Source organism: Arvicanthis niloticus, chromosome 12 (assembly GCF_011762505.2).
Source record: "Arvicanthis niloticus isolate mArvNil1 chromosome 12, mArvNil1.pat.X, whole genome shotgun sequence".
In the NCBI taxonomy this organism is placed as follows: domain Eukaryota; kingdom Metazoa; phylum Chordata; class Mammalia; order Rodentia; family Muridae; genus Arvicanthis; species Arvicanthis niloticus.
In genome coordinates, this window is record NC_047669.1 from 24,810,851 (window position 1) to 24,828,554 (window position 17,704).

The following is a 17,704-nucleotide window of genomic DNA, read 5'->3' on the forward strand; positions in this document are numbered from 1 at the left end:
TTTTATTTACATTTCAGATGCCATCCCCTTTCCCCATTTCCCCTCCCTAGAAAGCCCTATCCCATTCCCCCTCCTCCTTTTTGCTTTTATACATTTTTTAAAAATGTTAATCAAAGGCTTTATAAGTTTGGTAATGCTCAATCGGAAATGTAACCCAATACCCAACCTAGATATATCAACTATCTTTGACTGGTGGAGACACGGGAACATCTGCCTCCATGCCCCACCCCCTCTTTCTCTCTCTTTCCAGAGATGGGTTTCTAACTGGGTTTCTCCTTGGAAAAGAAAGCCAGAGAAAAATCTCCCACCACCCACACCCCCAGCCCCCAGCAGCTTCTTAATATATAAAGCCCCTGCTCTTCTCCAGCTCCGATTGGCCTGGGATGGGAGGTTGAGAGTTCTGTAGAATAGGGTGTGTGTATGGGGGTCGGGGGGGGGGGGGGGAGGCTTCTTTGTCACTAGACTGAAGGGTGCTGAAGGGCTGCTGGCCTTTGTAGAGAGGTACCTGCGGGCAGGCTGTAAGTAATGTCGGAAATCTCAGTCAGACCACTCTTTATAGCTCAGCCATCCTGAGTTTCCCACCAGACTACCTACCACTGCTGCTTTAACTTGGTTATTCTTCATCTCCACATCTGGATGACCCAACTGATACCTTAGCGCTGGCCTCTGCTCTGTCCAACAGTGCAGGAAATAAAGAGAAGCTGGCTTGGAAGGATGGAAACAGAACAGAGTGATGCTGGAAGCTCCGAACCTGAGACTGAGCTGACTGTGCCTGGCAGGCCTGAGCGCTGGAGCTTGCTGGGCTCAGACCATCCATCAGCCTGGGAGTATTCCCGTGAGCATCACACTCTCATCTTTGCAGACCTAGATAAGAGGCCCTGATGCTACCCCCCAAGTGCCCCCAGAATGGCTAAAGGAGACTGGCATCCATCAAAAGCATGCAATGTGTCAGATGCTGGTCTATGTGTTTTATATAGCTTTAATGGCTCTGTTTTCAAAACCAACCCTGTAATATTCATCTGTCACCCCCTGGCACAGTGAAGGAGATTGATCATCACTTGTCCTCCAGGTAAGTGACAAACTTTGCTTGATAAGTGCTTACTAAGAAACCAAGTTCCCAAGCACAGATGCCTCACCTCCCTCTAGGTATGCCAGGATGGCACCCAAACAGGGAGGATTCCCACACCCCTGGGACCAGTCGATATAGAAGCCAGATTTCTGGTTTGAAGAACCAGAACCTACCTTCATGTGTGGGTTTGTGGTACATGCTCAGCTCAGCAATTTAGCTGGTGTTTTTTGCTACTGATTCAGGAGTAGGCTCAAGCCAGCTCTAACCTACATGATGATATGGTGGTGACTTCTGGGCCGGATTTTCCTGCCCCTTGGATAAGCATCCTTTTCACTGTCTGGATTTCCTGGCACTATGTTTTTCCAAGAGGAGCCAGACTACAACCAGATCTCTTGGGTTGGCAGAAGAGAAAAATGCAGGCTCGTCAACTCAGGAGACCTGAGATTCCTCATTTCAATCGGTCCCACCATTCCTTTATTGGCCTATGAGTTGATCCAAGTGTTCTGTGACTTGTGACTGGACGTGGCCTGGCACTGCTGATGTGTTCCCCACTGTAGCCCACACACTCAATGATCGTGTCTCCCTGGATCCATGTGCCTTTGGACCAATTCTGGCAGAGTTAGCCCCAAGTGACCTGAGATTAGCTCCTCATGACCACACTGTCCTCAAAGTCAGGGATCTGAGGACACTGACCTGGTCATAACCCAGAGCTTGCTGCACTGCCCCTTTGGAATCATCAAGGGTTGTAAGTTCTCCAGTGACAGACAAACCCTGCTGAGTGCCTACCTCTCCTTAGGATGACTCTCCTTAGGATGACCAGCACATCTTGGCCTTACAGGGTGGGGCCTTGGCTTGAATTCATTTCCATTCAAAAGACTAATCACTAACAAAAACTAAGGGGAGGGGGCTGCCAAGTTAGGCTGGAACCTTCCACCCTAAGGGGACAAAGGGGAGGCTCAGAAGACTCACTAAGCTCACAAAACTAAAGACTCCAGTGATTCCCCTCCCGGAAGTTATATAAGCAATAAGCAATTTCTGGGGGGAGAGGAGACTCTGGTGGGGGCTAACTGCAAACTGTGCAGGAAAACCTCATTGGAGCTGCTTTCGTTAAGGCATCCGCTATGCTGTGGGGGGGGACCATTCAGTGCTACGCCTGCTCAAGTCATCCATGCTCCCATAATTAACTCCTCAGCCAAGGGTCTCCAAAAAACTCACTCACCAAGCTCTGAGGAATCATGTCTTTGACTTATCACCAACGGCCCTACCTGAGGTACATAGTTGTTCAGGTCTCCCCTGGAAAAGTTGTATGACATATGGGTACTTGAGCAAGGAACAACAGAACCAAAGTGTGTGCATGTGAGCAATTGCATGACCCCTGAAGAGAGTGATAAGAGATGTAGATCAGGCTGAGCCATCTGAGAGTAGAGCATCCTTGAGGGAGGACCCTAGGGTAGCCGTTTTCCTTTACATGGCATAGAGTAACAAATCCCCTTGGTAAATGGGGTCTGACACTCAAGTACGGGGACACTCCACAATCTGATAATGGACCAGTGAACCCTATTGAGAAGGGAGGAAGTATACTGGGAAAGACACACAGTGTACCTTAACACTGCCCACCCCCAATGGGTGGGAAACGTGGGCAAAATGAGGAAGGGATAAACATTTGGCTTGTCATCTCTCACACCTGGGAAGACATGAGAAAGAAAAGAGGTCTTCCTGAGATCCCAAACTGAGAAGCCATGGAGAGAACCAGATTATAAGGGGAAAAGGAAAGGTAGGAATGATAGAAGACCTTCTTCAGTTCAACCTTTAATACAGCGGAAGAGATAAACCCCATGGTTCAGAGCTAAGACTCTTTGACAATGGCCCACCACAGGCGTTCATCATAAACAGTGAACTGAGTGAACTGAGAAAAACTTAAACAAGGAATGAAAGAGCCTCTGGAACTCTGGCTTTTGAGGCTGTGGGATGTGAGTAGCTGGGATCAGTCTGCATGAGCTACAAGTGGAGAGATTGAGCCTCATTTCTCTGAGGCAAAAGCTGGGTAACCTGAAGCCATCTGAGGAACGTGGGCTCACGTGTCCATCACACTCTTAGTGTCCATCACACTCTTTGCTATCTCTGGCTGAAGTCCCCGAGGATATGCAGACTAGAAGGCAACGGAGCAATAGGAGTGATTACTGAGAGAATTAAGCAAGAGATAGGCAGTGTTTTTAGTTCCTTTTTGTAGGGCCAGGTAGGAGTGTATTGACATGAGAGTTAAGAAATTAAAACATGCCGGGCGGTGGTGGCGCACGCCTTTAATCCCAGAACTTGGGAGGCAGAAGCAGGTGGATTTCTGAGTTCGAGGCCAGCCTGGTCTACAAAGTGAGTTCCAGGACAGCCAGGGCTACACAGAGAAACCCTGTCTCAAAAAAAAAGGAAGAAGAAAAAGAAGAAGAAGAAGAAGAAGAAGAAGAAGAAGAAGAAGAAGAAGAAGAAGAAGAAGAAGAAGAAGAAGAAGAAGAAGAAGAAGAAGAAGAAGAAAGGTTACTTAACAAGGAAGTCAGGGCTATCACCAGTCTTAAGCTTTGCTGTGCCCCCCTGCGGCTAGGAAGATATCTTTACGGGGTAGAAGAGGCTTTGGTGGATCTGAACAATTTAGACTGTTATGTAAATTAGGTTCATAAGATGCTAAAGCATTAAAGGGGAGATGACAGAAAGGGAAAGTGAGTGAGAAACCCCTCCTAGTCACTTGAAAGCAAACATGGGAGTATTTGAGTCAAGCTAGAAGGTTTGGGGGGGCTGGGAGGGGGATGAGGTGGGGTACAATGTAAAGTCAAACACCATGCTTGTCTCTGAAAGGTTTCCAAGCAGGAATGGTAGTTAAGCATTAAGGGGGGAGTGAGGGAGGGGAATGGGGCAAATGGATAAAGCAATACAGGTGGCCCCACACTCTAGCCCCTGGTGTGAACGAAGGAGATATAGAATTGGAACTTCGCCAGATGCTCCTCTGATGGGGTGGCAAATGCTGCCCATGATGAGGGCCATGCTTGGAAATCCCAAGCACCAGGCTGAATTGTGGATTTCTTGGTCTCCTACTCCCGTGTAAAGCACCTGAGTTTTATTGGAATTTTCAACCGAGTGAATCTTATTCCATGACATGTCCCAAAGGACCGGGGCAGTGTACAGCACTGGATGGAGACAGGGATAGGGGGTATAGGTGAAAAGGACTAAGCTCATACTAGGGCTGGCTCACTGTCCTCTCTCCACCCTGTAGAGCTTACTGTATGCGTTTCTCCCCTAGTTGGGAAAGAAGGGAGCCTGGGAAGTCGCCTACCCGAGGGCTGTGCTATATAACAGTATTGATTCCATCAAGGAATCAGAAAACGTGGATATTATTCCTGACTGATGCCTTTTCAGCAGCCCAGGGTGGACTGTGAGGAAGTCAGATGATTGGAGGGGAATGAGCCATGCTCTTCCCCTAGCCTCCACTACACCCAACATTGTTCTTCCTGACAGAACAACTAACACAGTGGTGGAGTCCCTTCATGCTGTCCTGGACCTTGCTAACACTTTCTCAGCTATCCTGTTAGCTGCTGAATCCCAAGAGCAGTTTGCATTCCACAGGACCATCAGAGAGGACCTTTCCTCCAAGATCACCTCCGTACTCTTGCTGTCTGTGGTGAAATGGCGGCACTCGCTTTGTTATTCTGACTACCCTCTGTAACAAAAGGTTTCATTACACGGGTGATATAATGTTAGCCTCTGAGTAGTTTAGATTAGTTAAAGAGTTAAAGAAGCATCTGAAACACATACAAGAACGTTTAAAGAAACGCAGATGCGAAATCAACTAGTCGTAGGGACAAAATTCTTAGGGACATATATATAGCCAGGTAAGGTGCCGATGGTAGGTGACAGTATTACTGAGAAAATTCTACAACACCTATGCCTGTAAATGTACAATGGATACAGGTGTTCTTGCAATCCCTGGGGTCTTGGTGGATGTTTGTCCTCCATGTTTGTCTACGTTGCTTATCCTTCATATAACTTGATAAGAGGGAGGTACCGTGTAGATTGGTTCAGAGTCAGCTTCTGAGCTGAGTAAGAAAGATCCTCGTAGGACAGTTGTGACTCATGATGCCTCCGACCCCTTTGTGTTAGAAGTCACCAGCAGCTTAGAGGGCTGGAGGGAGGAGGGGCATGACAAAAGCCACCTGAGTAAGCCGTTCCAATATGCTGTTAATCCCATAGCAGAGAGGGAGGTTAGAATCTCATTAAACCACAGTTCATATATGAGACGTAAGAGTGGGATCCATTACCAGCTCTGCTGCAGCCACAGTGAAAGCATCTCATATGTTGAGGTTTTGGACTGAAGGCCGTTTAGATGGCACAGAATCAATGCTGCAAAGGTGGCATGCTTGTTTACAGCCGTGTGATGTGCCATGGAGTCTGCACTGGGACCAGTGTTTTTCTGAGCCAAACGGGACTCCCCTCAACAGACTAACCCAACATCCGAGTCAAAAAAGTGCTGGAAAGGTCAACACCTACTCAGGTAGATGCCTGATACCCAGGTGGCCACACAAGTAGAGACAACAAACAGGAATGGATGGCTGCCACCATATAGATAAATACTGACACCAAGTGGATGATGGGAGAAGAAGGGAAGAGTAGCCGATGAGCTAAGAGCAACATGGAGAATAGTAACTCATGAGACAAGGCTGTAAGGATCGGTGCTGTATGCACAGGCCTGACTTCATGGATGATGCACTGGGAAACAGAAGACTCAAGAGTTGTTGGTTTGGCTACAATGAGGACAAACGGATGTGGAAGGAACTATGTAAGAACATTCAACAAGAGTCAGAGCCCCTCATAGTTTTCCACAAGCACCCACATCTCATTGAGTCTCCGCAGAAAGCAGACAGCAGACGACCTTACTCAAATACAGGCCATCTGCCCCCCAGGTCCCAGTAGAGGTTGCTCATTTGATTCATATAAAGTCTGGTCAGAGGGCGGCTGGCGAAGGTTAAGAAATAGATAAAAGTCACTGTGTTCTGATGAGGCATTCTGACATTCAGCGTAGCGCTTTAACATGTAAGGCTTGTTCCCAGTTGTGGCCCCCGCAGGTGGATGCTAATGATGGTGCAAGTGTGTAATTCAACCTATTCGACCTATCTCATACAGGATTGGCAGATAGACCACAGGGCCTATGCTTATGAAATATGCTCTCCCCTGTGTGGACATAGCCACAGGCCTCTTCCAAGCATTTCCATGCAAATAAATAATGAGTGAAGCTACTCTCCTCGGTCTCTCATAAATCTCAGTGTTATCTGTTGGCTTCTTTATATTGACAAGAATATTTATTTCATAAGTAATGATGTAAAGAACTGGGCTGAAGGCAACCAGATTCAGTGCAGCTTCCACCTGCCTTATAACCCTACAGGAGCTGAGCTGCTTTAAAGAATGAGTTATTAAGGGCTGGTGAGATGGCTCAGTGGTTAAGAGCACTGACTGCTCTTCCGGAGGTCATGAGTTCAAATCCCAGCAACCACATGGTGGCTCACAACCATCTGTAATGAGATCTGATGCCCTCTTATGGGGTGTCTGAAGACAGCGACAGTGTACTTACATATAATAAATAAATAGTTTTAAAAAAGAATGAGTTATTAAAACAGCAGTTAAAGAGTATAAACAAAAGGCTGTGTGTGTGTGTGTGTGTGTGTGTGTGTGTGTGTGTGTGTGTGTGTGTGTAAGGTACTCCCAGGGGTTGTACATACCATAGACTATTGCAGTCTTACATGGTAGAATTAGATGGTAAGTTTCTACTGGAATACACTTCATGCTTTAATTGTAAATGTGGAGAAATGAAGCTGGCACTGAGCTGAAAGCTTGTTCTTGACGACTGGCTTGCGTGGTATTGGAAAGTGATGTGCAAGCTACTGGGAGAGAAGTGTTGCTGATAGCCCTACTCATTTAAGTAGGACTAGACACTGTCTAACACAACAAGCATGGCAGCCAAGATAGGCCTGCCAGGGCAGTAGTGGCCCAACTGTTATGGATGCAACCAATATCTTTTTTATTGGATTTATGGCCAGCTCCACAGGAGGGAATCCTTGTTGGTACTAGAATCCTATAATTAGAGAGAGTCTAGGTCTCACTTGAAGGTGACTGCTATTGTTTTGTTAAACAAGTATGACATGCCTGCCAGTTTTATTCGGGTACTGGTTAGTTCTTTGTTTTTGTTTGTGTTGTTTGATTCGTCAGTTTAAGACAGATGAGAATTATCTGGGAAGAGACACCTGAAATGAGAAAACTGAAACTGGCTTGTAGGCAAGTCTGTGGAGCATTTTCTACATCAATGACTGATGTGGACGGGCCCAGCCTGTGGTGGGTAGTGCCACCCCTGGGGAAGTGGTTCTAGGTTGTATAAGAAAGGTGGGCTAGGAGGAACAAGCCAGAGTGCAGTATTCTCCAATGACTCCGCTTCAGTTCTTACTGCATACCTTTCTATCTCTGCCTGACTTCTCTTCATAATCAACTGACTTGGACATGTGAGCCAATTAGCTTCCCCTCCTCTAGCTGCTTTTGGTTATGGTGTTCTATCACAGCAATAGAAAGCTTCTACTTCTAAATTTCCTAAACACGTTTGTGCCTACAGATCACTGCTTACTGTCAACCTCAGTTATTGAAACTTTTTTGCAGTGAGTGGCGGTTACTTTAGAGATTCACAAACAGTCAAATTACTGATAGCTGTTGCTACTGCTTGATGGCCCAGTGCTTCTCTGCCAATGAAAGAAAATAGTCAGACAGATATATTATCCATTCCGTGACTCAGGGAACTTTTCAGAGTGGGAAAGAATGTAAGAGCTGAAGGAAGGGAGTCCTCTGGATTGAAACAGTCCCCCGCCTGGATATAGGAGGCAGATTCACAACACTTGGGAAGTTTATGAAGTTAGAAGTTGCAAGACTCAAAAGGTACTTTCAAAGGTTATATAAATTGTGAGCAGATGAGACTCTGTTGTGGAGTTGCCTGCAAGTCATGCAGAGACGTATCAATAATGCAGTTTATATGTATCTTCGATAGGGCCTGAGTGGTGCCTCTCAGGGATGCATCTGCCTGAGTCACCCAAGGACTTAAGAATAATACAGACCCATTGGTTCACCAAGCTAGACTTGGGTAGAATAATTTCTTGGTGTATCACTGGTAGCCTATCTGTAGTGAACAGATTTTTGTTGATGTCTCCCCAGGAAAAGTTACACAACATCTACTGTCTTAGAAATATATGAATGTCCTAAGTGTGGCCTTGAGGTGAGAACTGTAGATCTTCTGTTTCTGAAGGTGAACTGGAGCTCTTTCTCATATACTGTCTCCCGCCTTCCCTCCCACCTCGGATCTGAGTCCCAGTGCTGAAGATGGCTTTGTTGAATTGCCACTGGTCTTTCTATTCTTCATCTGGATGATGGTGAACCTTTTGTTCAGACCTACTATAAGAGTGATTTGAATATTTCCTTTTACATTTATTTATTTTACTTATTTATTTTTACTTTTAACTGACTTTTCATTTTACTCGAGAACACATAGAGGAACTAAGTGTTAACTTAAGGGAAATGACCCTTTCTTGGGTAGTAGATGAAGGAATCCTTGAAGATGAAGACTCTTCTGAAGTATACATGGCTTTCTTGGAATAATTAGGAGGGTAGGCTTTGGGTGCACTAAATGACCCCAGACATCAGATCAAGCTGAGGTCTACAGATATTGTCCAGAAAGTTAATGGGAAAACCCAAATTAATGTGACCTAGTGTGTCAATACCAGTAAGTGCATGAAGGTTGGTGACTGATCATACCTGAAAAATCCCTTGCACCCTTCACACGTCATGACATTGAAGTGATAGCCATTGGCCTTGTCCCCACATACACGGCAGACTTGAAGACCTCCATCTTCCTCATCTACGTTGATGGGCTCTTCCAAGGCAGAATCTGCTTCTTCACATCGAACAAGGCCAACACCGCTCCAGCTCTCCTCAGGTCTCATCTCCAGGTTTACATCTGTGTGTCCTGAACTAGAACGGAAATAACACAGAATGAAAGATTTGTTCAGGGAGATGCTGGGGATACTCTTCCTTCTGAGCAAGACTCACATTTGGGATTGCTGCTGGACCTGACATCCCATGGGGAAAATGTAGGTAGGTGGTTATTTGAATTATTGTTAAGAAAAATACAACCACAACATTTTAAAGCACAGTAGGGGCCCTAGACAGAACACTTAAGCCAGAATATGGGAAAGAGCTTATTACAAGAGGAAGAAATGAGAAGAGAAGATGTTGTCTGGATTGGACTATGTAGACACTGAGTGGATTGAGGAGGGGGTCATAAGTTGATCAATGGCTAGCAAACGCATGGGAAAGATTAACATTCAGTATTATTTCTGGGGCTGGGGAGATCTTGGGAAGATAATAGCCTTTGGGTGTGTTGTAGCCCAGAATTCCAATGGAGAGAAAAAGGCCATGCCAAAAAAAGGTTTTCAATTGAATACCAAACAGACCATGAGAGTAAGGCAGCATCGCACTACAGGAATCATTTCATTCCAGGGACTTTTTTTCTTTCTTAAATCTTTCCATTGCAGCCAAACCAGCTGCTTTATGCCTCATTGTTTTCAGAACAGAGAAGTAAATGCCTGGACTCAGGTTTTAATTCTCAAGAAATATTAATCCTCATTAAGTGCTCTCTGATCAGTGTACCTTGGGTATTCCATTTGGCCCGGAGATTTTTCTGAACTATTTGGTGTTATACAGAACCATATGGACTAGTATACCATTCATATGGCAAATTTTGTCTATTTGAAAATTCCTTTGAACTAGTTAGGCATTGCCATATGACAGGAAGGGTTAAGTGTGTTTGACCACTGGGGTTCTGCCAACCAATTTAGGACACACAGAGCTGAAGACATTGAGTGTATCTCTATCACTGAGATAGACAGTAGCTCTCCACAAGAAGTAAGGGCAGGTCATAGTAAGTCATGAGCTAATTAGTAGAAGGTAGGTCAATGAATACTCTACAAAATGAGTGACATAGTTGGGAGAACAAGTGAAGAGGAGCATGATGAGTGCCCACTCCCCTGGCTGGATGAATAATGCAGGGTCACTTCCTGATTAGCCAAGGGCACACTGGAAGTGGAGTGTGGGCCACTTACTGGCTCTGCCCACATTAGCTTGAAAACTAGCAATGTCAATAAATATCAGCCCAGTTTCTATCTTACTCCCAGTATAAGTGTCTTAAAAACTACTGGACAGAGCCGGGCAGTGGTGGCACACGCCTTTAATCCCAGCACTTGGGAGGCAGAGATAGGCAGATTTATGAGTTCGAGGCGAGCCTGGTCTACAGAGTGAGTTCCAGGACAGCCAGAACTACACAGAGAAACCCTGTCTTGAAAAAACAAAACAAAAAAACCCAAAAAACCAAAAACAAACAAACAAACAAACAAAAAACTACTGGATAGGACAATGCTATGACACTGTACCTTTGAAAACTCTTCTACTCTCAGGAATTACATTATAATATTTAACATGTTATATAATATATGTTTACAATATATAATAATATATTTATACATATGTTATAATATAATATATAACACAATATATAGTACATCATAGTATATAATATATAATTTATAATATATTGTACCTATAATATATACTATATCTTAATATGATGTGTTATAGTAATATATTATAATATATATTATATATTTATGTAAGTTACATTACTTATATATAAGTAATTTATATAATTTATAAACTATATATTTTTACACATAATATATAAATTATATATATATATATATATATATATATATATATATATATACATATATATATATAAAATTACATTTGCTTTGCTCACTACTGTCCACATTTCCTTATTCTCTTAAGACATGAGACCACCAGAAGCCACTGGTTTAAGGTAGCTTTGGTGACTATTGATGTCTGGCTCCCTGGCTTCTAGTGGTAAGTTCATCAAGAGCTGAGAAAGTCTCCCTTGCTGTCGTACCACTGTGATTTGTAAAATACTAAGTTTGTACAGTCAGGGATCCCCTTGGGAGAATTTTAGCTGACTAGTCTTTTGTAAATTTATGATGGTTTATCTAAGAGTACATTTTTTGTATTTCTAATTATGGGGTTTTTTGACGTCATTTTGTGTTTAAAGCAGCATGAGACAAGGTATTCTAGCATTCCAAAAAAAGTAAATGAGCGGCAAACTGCTTTTTTTTTTTTTTTTTGGTTTTTCGAGACAGGGTTTCTCTGTGTAGTCCTGGCTGTCCTGGAACTCACTCTGTAGACCAGGCTGGCTTCGAACTCATAAATCCGCCTGCCTCTGCCTCCCAAATGCTGGGATTAAAGGCGTGCGCCACCACTGCCCGGCAGAGAAATTATTTATTGGAGAACGTGGCCCTTGGTGGTCCACCAGATTCCCGTGGCTCCCCACACCTGTGTGCAGGCACACTGATAGTGTAAGGGCTGGGTCCACACGAAGGTGTTCTAAACAGACACTAGTGTTTCTCAGTCTAATTATCAGATGATTGAAACAATGGAGCCTAAAATGAGAGCTTCCCAGGAATCTCATGCTGGGAGAAAGAAAACATGGCTGGGGTTGGGGAGGGGTGAAGTACAACAGTGATGACTATCAGGACTGGCTTGACTCCTGAGAAAGATGTTACAGAGTTCTAACAACATGCCAGACAACTTTGTGGGATGAGACTGAGTCCCAGATAATGGCGGGTCACTGGTGGGCCACACCTTGATGCTGCTGAGATGTGTGCTTGATCCTCTGTTTAAATTTCAATCTCACTTCAGGACCCAGAAGATGGATGTGGGGGATTCACTGGGTCTTTCTTTCCACATTGAAGAAATCCTTTTCTGCTTCCCACTTTTGAGGTGTCTGGGCCTGACTTGGGGCACAGGTAGTGACTGTCAAGTCCAAAACAATAGCTCTAACTGGGTTATTAAAAGTTTTAAAGAAGGCCGGGCATTGAAAGGAGATAACATAAGGTGAGGGAATCTGAGAGATGGAGGGGACGGGAGGGAATGACCACGAGAAACGCTTTCTGTACATGTACTAAATGCTCAAAGAATTTACTTATTCTTATTTATATTTATTTAAATATGTGTTTAAAATTTTTAATTTACTAATAAAAATACTATCTTGGCATGCATAATTAAAGTGTGTGTATATGTGTGTTAGGAGGATTCAAACCACATTAACATATAGAAACTATCAGTGTTTTCTTTATATTTAACACTTAACTGTAGAATTTGAAACTGAAGAAAAACTGGCGACACAGCACCATGCAAGCAGAACTAAGTCGTTAAATACCTGAAATGTTCATTTTGACCTTATAGGTAGGATGGGTGGTTAGGGTCTGCTGCTTTCAAATGTCAATTCTGGGGGGGGGGGGACCCCCTTGGTCCAGGATTTATAAAGTGAGAGCTAATAATATCCTGCCATTAAAGGATGGTTAAATGGGTAGGTTGTATTTCTTAAATGCTGAGAAAGTCTGGTTTTGTTTGTTTGTTTGTTTTTTGTTTGTTTGTTTTGGCTAGGAAAACCTAAATGTAAATTTAAAAGATTAATTTAAGCCAGTAGGTGGTGGCACACGCCTTTAATTCCAGCTCTCATGGAGGAGGCAGAGGCAGGCAGATCTCTGAGTTCGAGGCCAGCCTGGTCTACAGAATGAGTTTCAGGACAGCCAGGGCTATACAGAGAAACCCAATCTCAAAAACAAACCAACAACGGGAATGGCTGAAGTGGGGTGGATGATTTCTGGGTTTTGCTCTATGAATGTATGTATAAAATACATGTCCTTACTTTATTTTTTTCAACCTAGAGATGGACTAATTTTGCTATCAGAATAAAAAAAATTATCACCAAGCAGAACATTAATTCATTAATAATAGACAATCCATTTTAAATAAATGGCACTAAGAGTTATATAATATAATGCTCTGGTTAAATAGGGCTGTCACATGCACGAGATACACTTATGCCCCAGACAATAAAAACTATTTATAGGCATTTATGCTACTTTCAAAACTGTGCTATTCTTCTGCTCTGGTCCCCCAGAGTTGGGTTGTAGTCAAGGATGGAAGGGGACAGTTTGTGTTCCTGCCCACAAGAGGGGAGGCTCTGAGGCAGCACAGGTAGATCTCCGACCCCTCCTACACTCATCTGTGGGATTCCTCTTTTTACAGGCAGAAAAACAGACAGGTACAAGGACCCCCAGAGAGGTCAGTGCCCCTAAATCTAAAATCTGGAGCAGTCTAAAAAAACATAAGGGAAGGCAGGAGCATGGGATAACTCCCCAAGCCAGAGCTTCAGAGCCGTCTCTTCCCTGAGTGCGGTCACTTTGAACTTCACCTAGAAAGGGAAGAAGGAGAGACCTGGAAGCCTGAGGAGGAAGATTGGGTAAAAGGGCAGACAGAATCTCCTTTCCTCTGTCTCTTCCCACTGCCATACCATCACTTGCAATCTAGAGGAGGAGAAGGCTTAACTGAAGCAGAAACCACGAAGGGGTGTTGCTTACTGTCTTGCTCCCTGGTTCATGGTCAGCTGTCTTTTTTACATAGCCCAGGCCCTGCCCTGCCTAGAGATGGCATGCCTCCAGAGGGCTGGGCTCTCCTGCCTCAACTAGCAATAAGGAAAATGCCCTGCAGGTCAATCTGATGGAAGCAATTCTTCTAGTGAGGTTCCTGAAGGGTTAATCATCTAACCGCCTGAGAAAATCAAGTCGGGAAAGCTGACTTGACAATTAATACCTGTGGGCTGTTAGGATCCGGGATGCCTCTGATAAAGTCAGAACACGTACCTCTGTTGGTATTTACAGCTTGGAGGTGTCAAGGGAACGGACCCTCAGGAATCTCCCATCCCCAAAGCTCCTTTTTCCACCCCACAAATCCTTCCTTCTTCTATGTCCAAGTTGGCATCCATCCTGACCTACCAGTCCCCTCTTCCCAAGTGACTCTAGGTTCGTGTCAGGTTGCCAGTGGAGGCTAACCATGACACTGCTCAAAGACCAGCTAACCTTGAGGAAGTCAAGTCACCTATCTCCCAACTCAGCTGAGTCAGCTGGGACAGGTTTCCCAGGTAAACGGAATTTCCCTTCCCAAAAGCTATTACCCCAGCGGTTCAGACCCTCCAGGACCATCCCTCATCTTCCAGATGATAAGCCAAAAAGAATGTGTTTTTCCTCTCTCTCTTCCTCCTGGAAGCCAGGGCCAGAGGGCAGAAAAGAAAGATTTCAGAAGAGGAGAGAATATTTGCAGAATGTTTATTTGATAGTGGATTAACATCCATACTGTCTAAGGAACCAAACACAGAGAAAAAGTTACACACCAGACATGAGACTGTGAGCTTGGTGTAACAGCACATTACACCTGCATCTCTTTACCAAGAGATCCTTTTCAAAATGGAATACAAGGGGGCCGGGGGAACGACTGTATAAATTATCTGAATAGAATTTTAAAATTCCCCAGCACCATAGGACCTGAATGGAATTCCCTCCCATGGGTAGAGGCCACATCTTCTTCCCCCAGCCACCCCCCAGCAGCTCAGGAGAGGTGTGGAGCCATTTCCCAGCACCACAGACTTCACTGGAACCCCCACATCCCCCATCATCCTTCCTCTGGCACCCTCTAACCCTGGCCTCTCAGGACAGAAGTACATTTCCTACTACCTCAGGACCTCAGTGGAGCCTGGTTTGTAAGTAAGAGGCTGTGTCTCCTTCTTGCTAGCATCCTAACTCCCAACTCTCCAGGATGGAGACTGTTCTCAGCATTCTAGGATCTGAGAAGAGTTCACACCCCAGGTTAGAATCTATGCCTCCCTTTCTTTGTCATCCCAGCTCATAGCAACCCAGGACTTAGGAGTTTGCTACCCAGTGCCTCAAGAGCCAGGGGGAGGTGCCAGGGCAGAAGTTCCATCTCCCTCATCCCATCACTCTAACCTCTAGTCCTTCAGGACCCACATGTAACTCACTCTCCTGTATCTCGGGACTTGTATGCAACCTTCTAGTACTGAGATGAGAGCCATATCTCCCTCCCTCCGGCAGTCTAACCACAAATGCCTCAGAACCCACATGGAACCTGTCCCCAAAGCATCAGAAACATAGTGGTGCTCACCCCCCAGGTTCCAGGTCACACACTTCCATTATCCTAACACCCAGAGCCCCAGGACCCATTTGGCAGTCGCTCCCCAGGTCTGAGACTGCATCATCTATCCTCTGGCACCTCAGCCCTCAGCATCTCAGAACCCCTGTGAAGCTAGCCACACAGCATCTCAGGACCCAAGCAGAGCTTGCTTCCCATGTGAGGGGCCTCTGGTATCTTATACCCCAACATCTCAGCATCTGAACAGAGCTAACTCACAGATTAGAGGCCACACCTGTGCCTCCCTCCCCACCTCTAACCTTCCCATCACCTGTGCAGAGCACTTTCTACTCCCTAGGTCAGAGGTCATACATACCTCATCACCCTTTGCCACCCTCATCTCTCCTAGGTAGTATGGCATAACTGCCTACTCCTCATATTGGAGGCTCTACCTGTGTCCTAGCTCCCAGCAATTCAGTACCTGCTTAAAGCACTGGTTCACATCTCAGGTCAGAGGCTACAACCTTACAACCATGGTAACCCATACCAGTCTAACCCTGGCAACCCATACCCGTCTCTGTCCAACTCACACAGAGTACCCACCTGTGAGGTCAGAGGCCACACATTCCCCTATCCAATCTGGGGACCCCTTTCCTGTAGAGTCGGTACCAAAAACCTCAAGACCGAACTTCAAATAACTCAGCTGAGCCTAACCAATCAAGAGTTAGCATCAAGCAAAGACTCAAATAAACACAAAACATCGGAGGATGGGAGCCCCATACCAAAAGTCACAGAGTGAACCCCGTATGCTTGGTCTAGGGAGTGACACTATTAAGTGGTGTGGCCTTGTTGGAGGAAGTGTGTCACTGTGGGATGGGTGATGAGACTCTCTCCTAACCATGTGAGTCAGTCATCTCCTAGCAGCCTTCAGATGAAGATGTGGAACCCTCAGCTCCTCCAGCACCATGCCTGCCTGCATGCTGCCGTGCTTCCCTCCATTGATGATAATGGACTCAACCTCTGAACCTGTAAGCCAGCCCCAATTAAATGTTGTCCTTATAAGAGTTTCCTTGGTCATGGTGTCTGTTCACAGCAATGGAAACCCTAAGACAGTGAAGGCTGCACAACTCCCATTGTAAAGCTACAGGAGGCTTAAAAACCCAAGACAGTATGTCTCCTCCAGAGAAAAAGTAAGAAACTTAAGAACAATTTAGATGGAATTCCAGACAAAGATCTCAAAAGGAGAGACGTAAATATCCTTGAAGGAATTCAAAGACACAAGAATGAAATGGAAGAGGACAGAAATACATTCCTGAATAAAATCTAGACAACACAAATGAACAGACGAATGAATGAAGAAGGCAATCTGGGATATGAACATAGGATTCAGTAAAAAGATAGAAACAGTGAAGAAAACCCAAGATAAAATGAAGCTGGGAATGCAAAAGGCTTAATGGAAAGTCTCAACAAGAGACCAGACCATGTTGATGTTGAGTGTCAGGGTCTAACAACAAGGCACAGGGATTGGAGCACCAACGATAATGAAAAATTAAAAAATAAATAAATAAACTGCATGAGTGGAAAATGAGGATATTTGGGACAGCATGAAAAGACCAAACTGTTGAATTATGGGCATAGAAGAAAAATTCCATGCCAAAGGCAGAGAAAATATTTTCAATAAAATCATAGAAGAAATGTAACCAAGTCTATGGAAAGAGATGTTTGTCTAGGTATGAGGTCTATAGAACAGGAAATGGACCCGAAAAGAAACATCTCACATCATATTGCAGTTAAAACGTTAAATAACACAAAACAAAGACAAGGTATTAAAAGCCGTGAGAGAAAGGTCATGGTTTTTCTTTGTCTTAAGGAATGTTTTTACACAGAAAACAAAGTTATCATTTTAAATCTGGATACATTTTATAAAACCAAGAGATAGTGTAATAAGCCAGCAGTAGCCTCAACAGGCAGCACTGTTCTAACCATGTGCAATAAAAGTCTTTGTTCAAAAAATGACTAACAATTACTACAGATATTTCAGGAATCCTCTGGGAATCATATAGACTTACTGTTGAAACCCAGGGAGTTTTACAATCACAAAGTGCTATGGTGACTTGCAAGTGTCACTTCTAGTAGGAAATAGTGTTATTACTTGATTGTTTCAGGTATTGTGTCATTTCATCTGAGACTGAAACACCCTATCCTGCAGGGAGGCTCATTAAGACAGAGTGAAAAACTCAACATAGCTCCCAAAAGTCCCTGAAACTAACAAGACTCACTAGGCCCCATCCTTCCTGAGAGAAACTAAACAGTAAAGACAATGGAGAGTCTCCTCAGACAAGCCGATACTGATGGGACCAATATCAGCACAAGACATCCCAACACCAAGTTCTCAGTAGTCCTAAGATTTATTTGCCCCAGAGGGACAAAGGGCAGGGAGTAAGAGACAAAGACAGGAGATACAAGACAAGCAAGAAGAGAGAGGGAACAAGGGAAAGGGGGAAGGGATATTTG

General features: G+C 44.4%; 1 protein-coding gene across 2 annotated transcripts in view; it reads right to left on the reverse strand.

Annotated features, from left to right (window-relative positions):
* Positions 1 to 17,704, reverse strand: part of Nr1i2 (nuclear receptor subfamily 1 group I member 2) — a 40,987-nt gene that overhangs the window by 5,971 nt on the left and 17,312 nt on the right. For both annotated transcript variants that reach the window (XM_034515572.2, XM_034515571.2), the window contains exon 2: positions 8,894 to 9,109. In XM_034515572.2, the coding sequence (XP_034371463.1) occupies positions 8,894 to 9,081 (188 nt within the window). In that variant the 5' untranslated portion in view covers positions 9,082 to 9,109. The remainder of the gene's footprint in view (positions 1 to 8,893; positions 9,110 to 17,704) is intronic.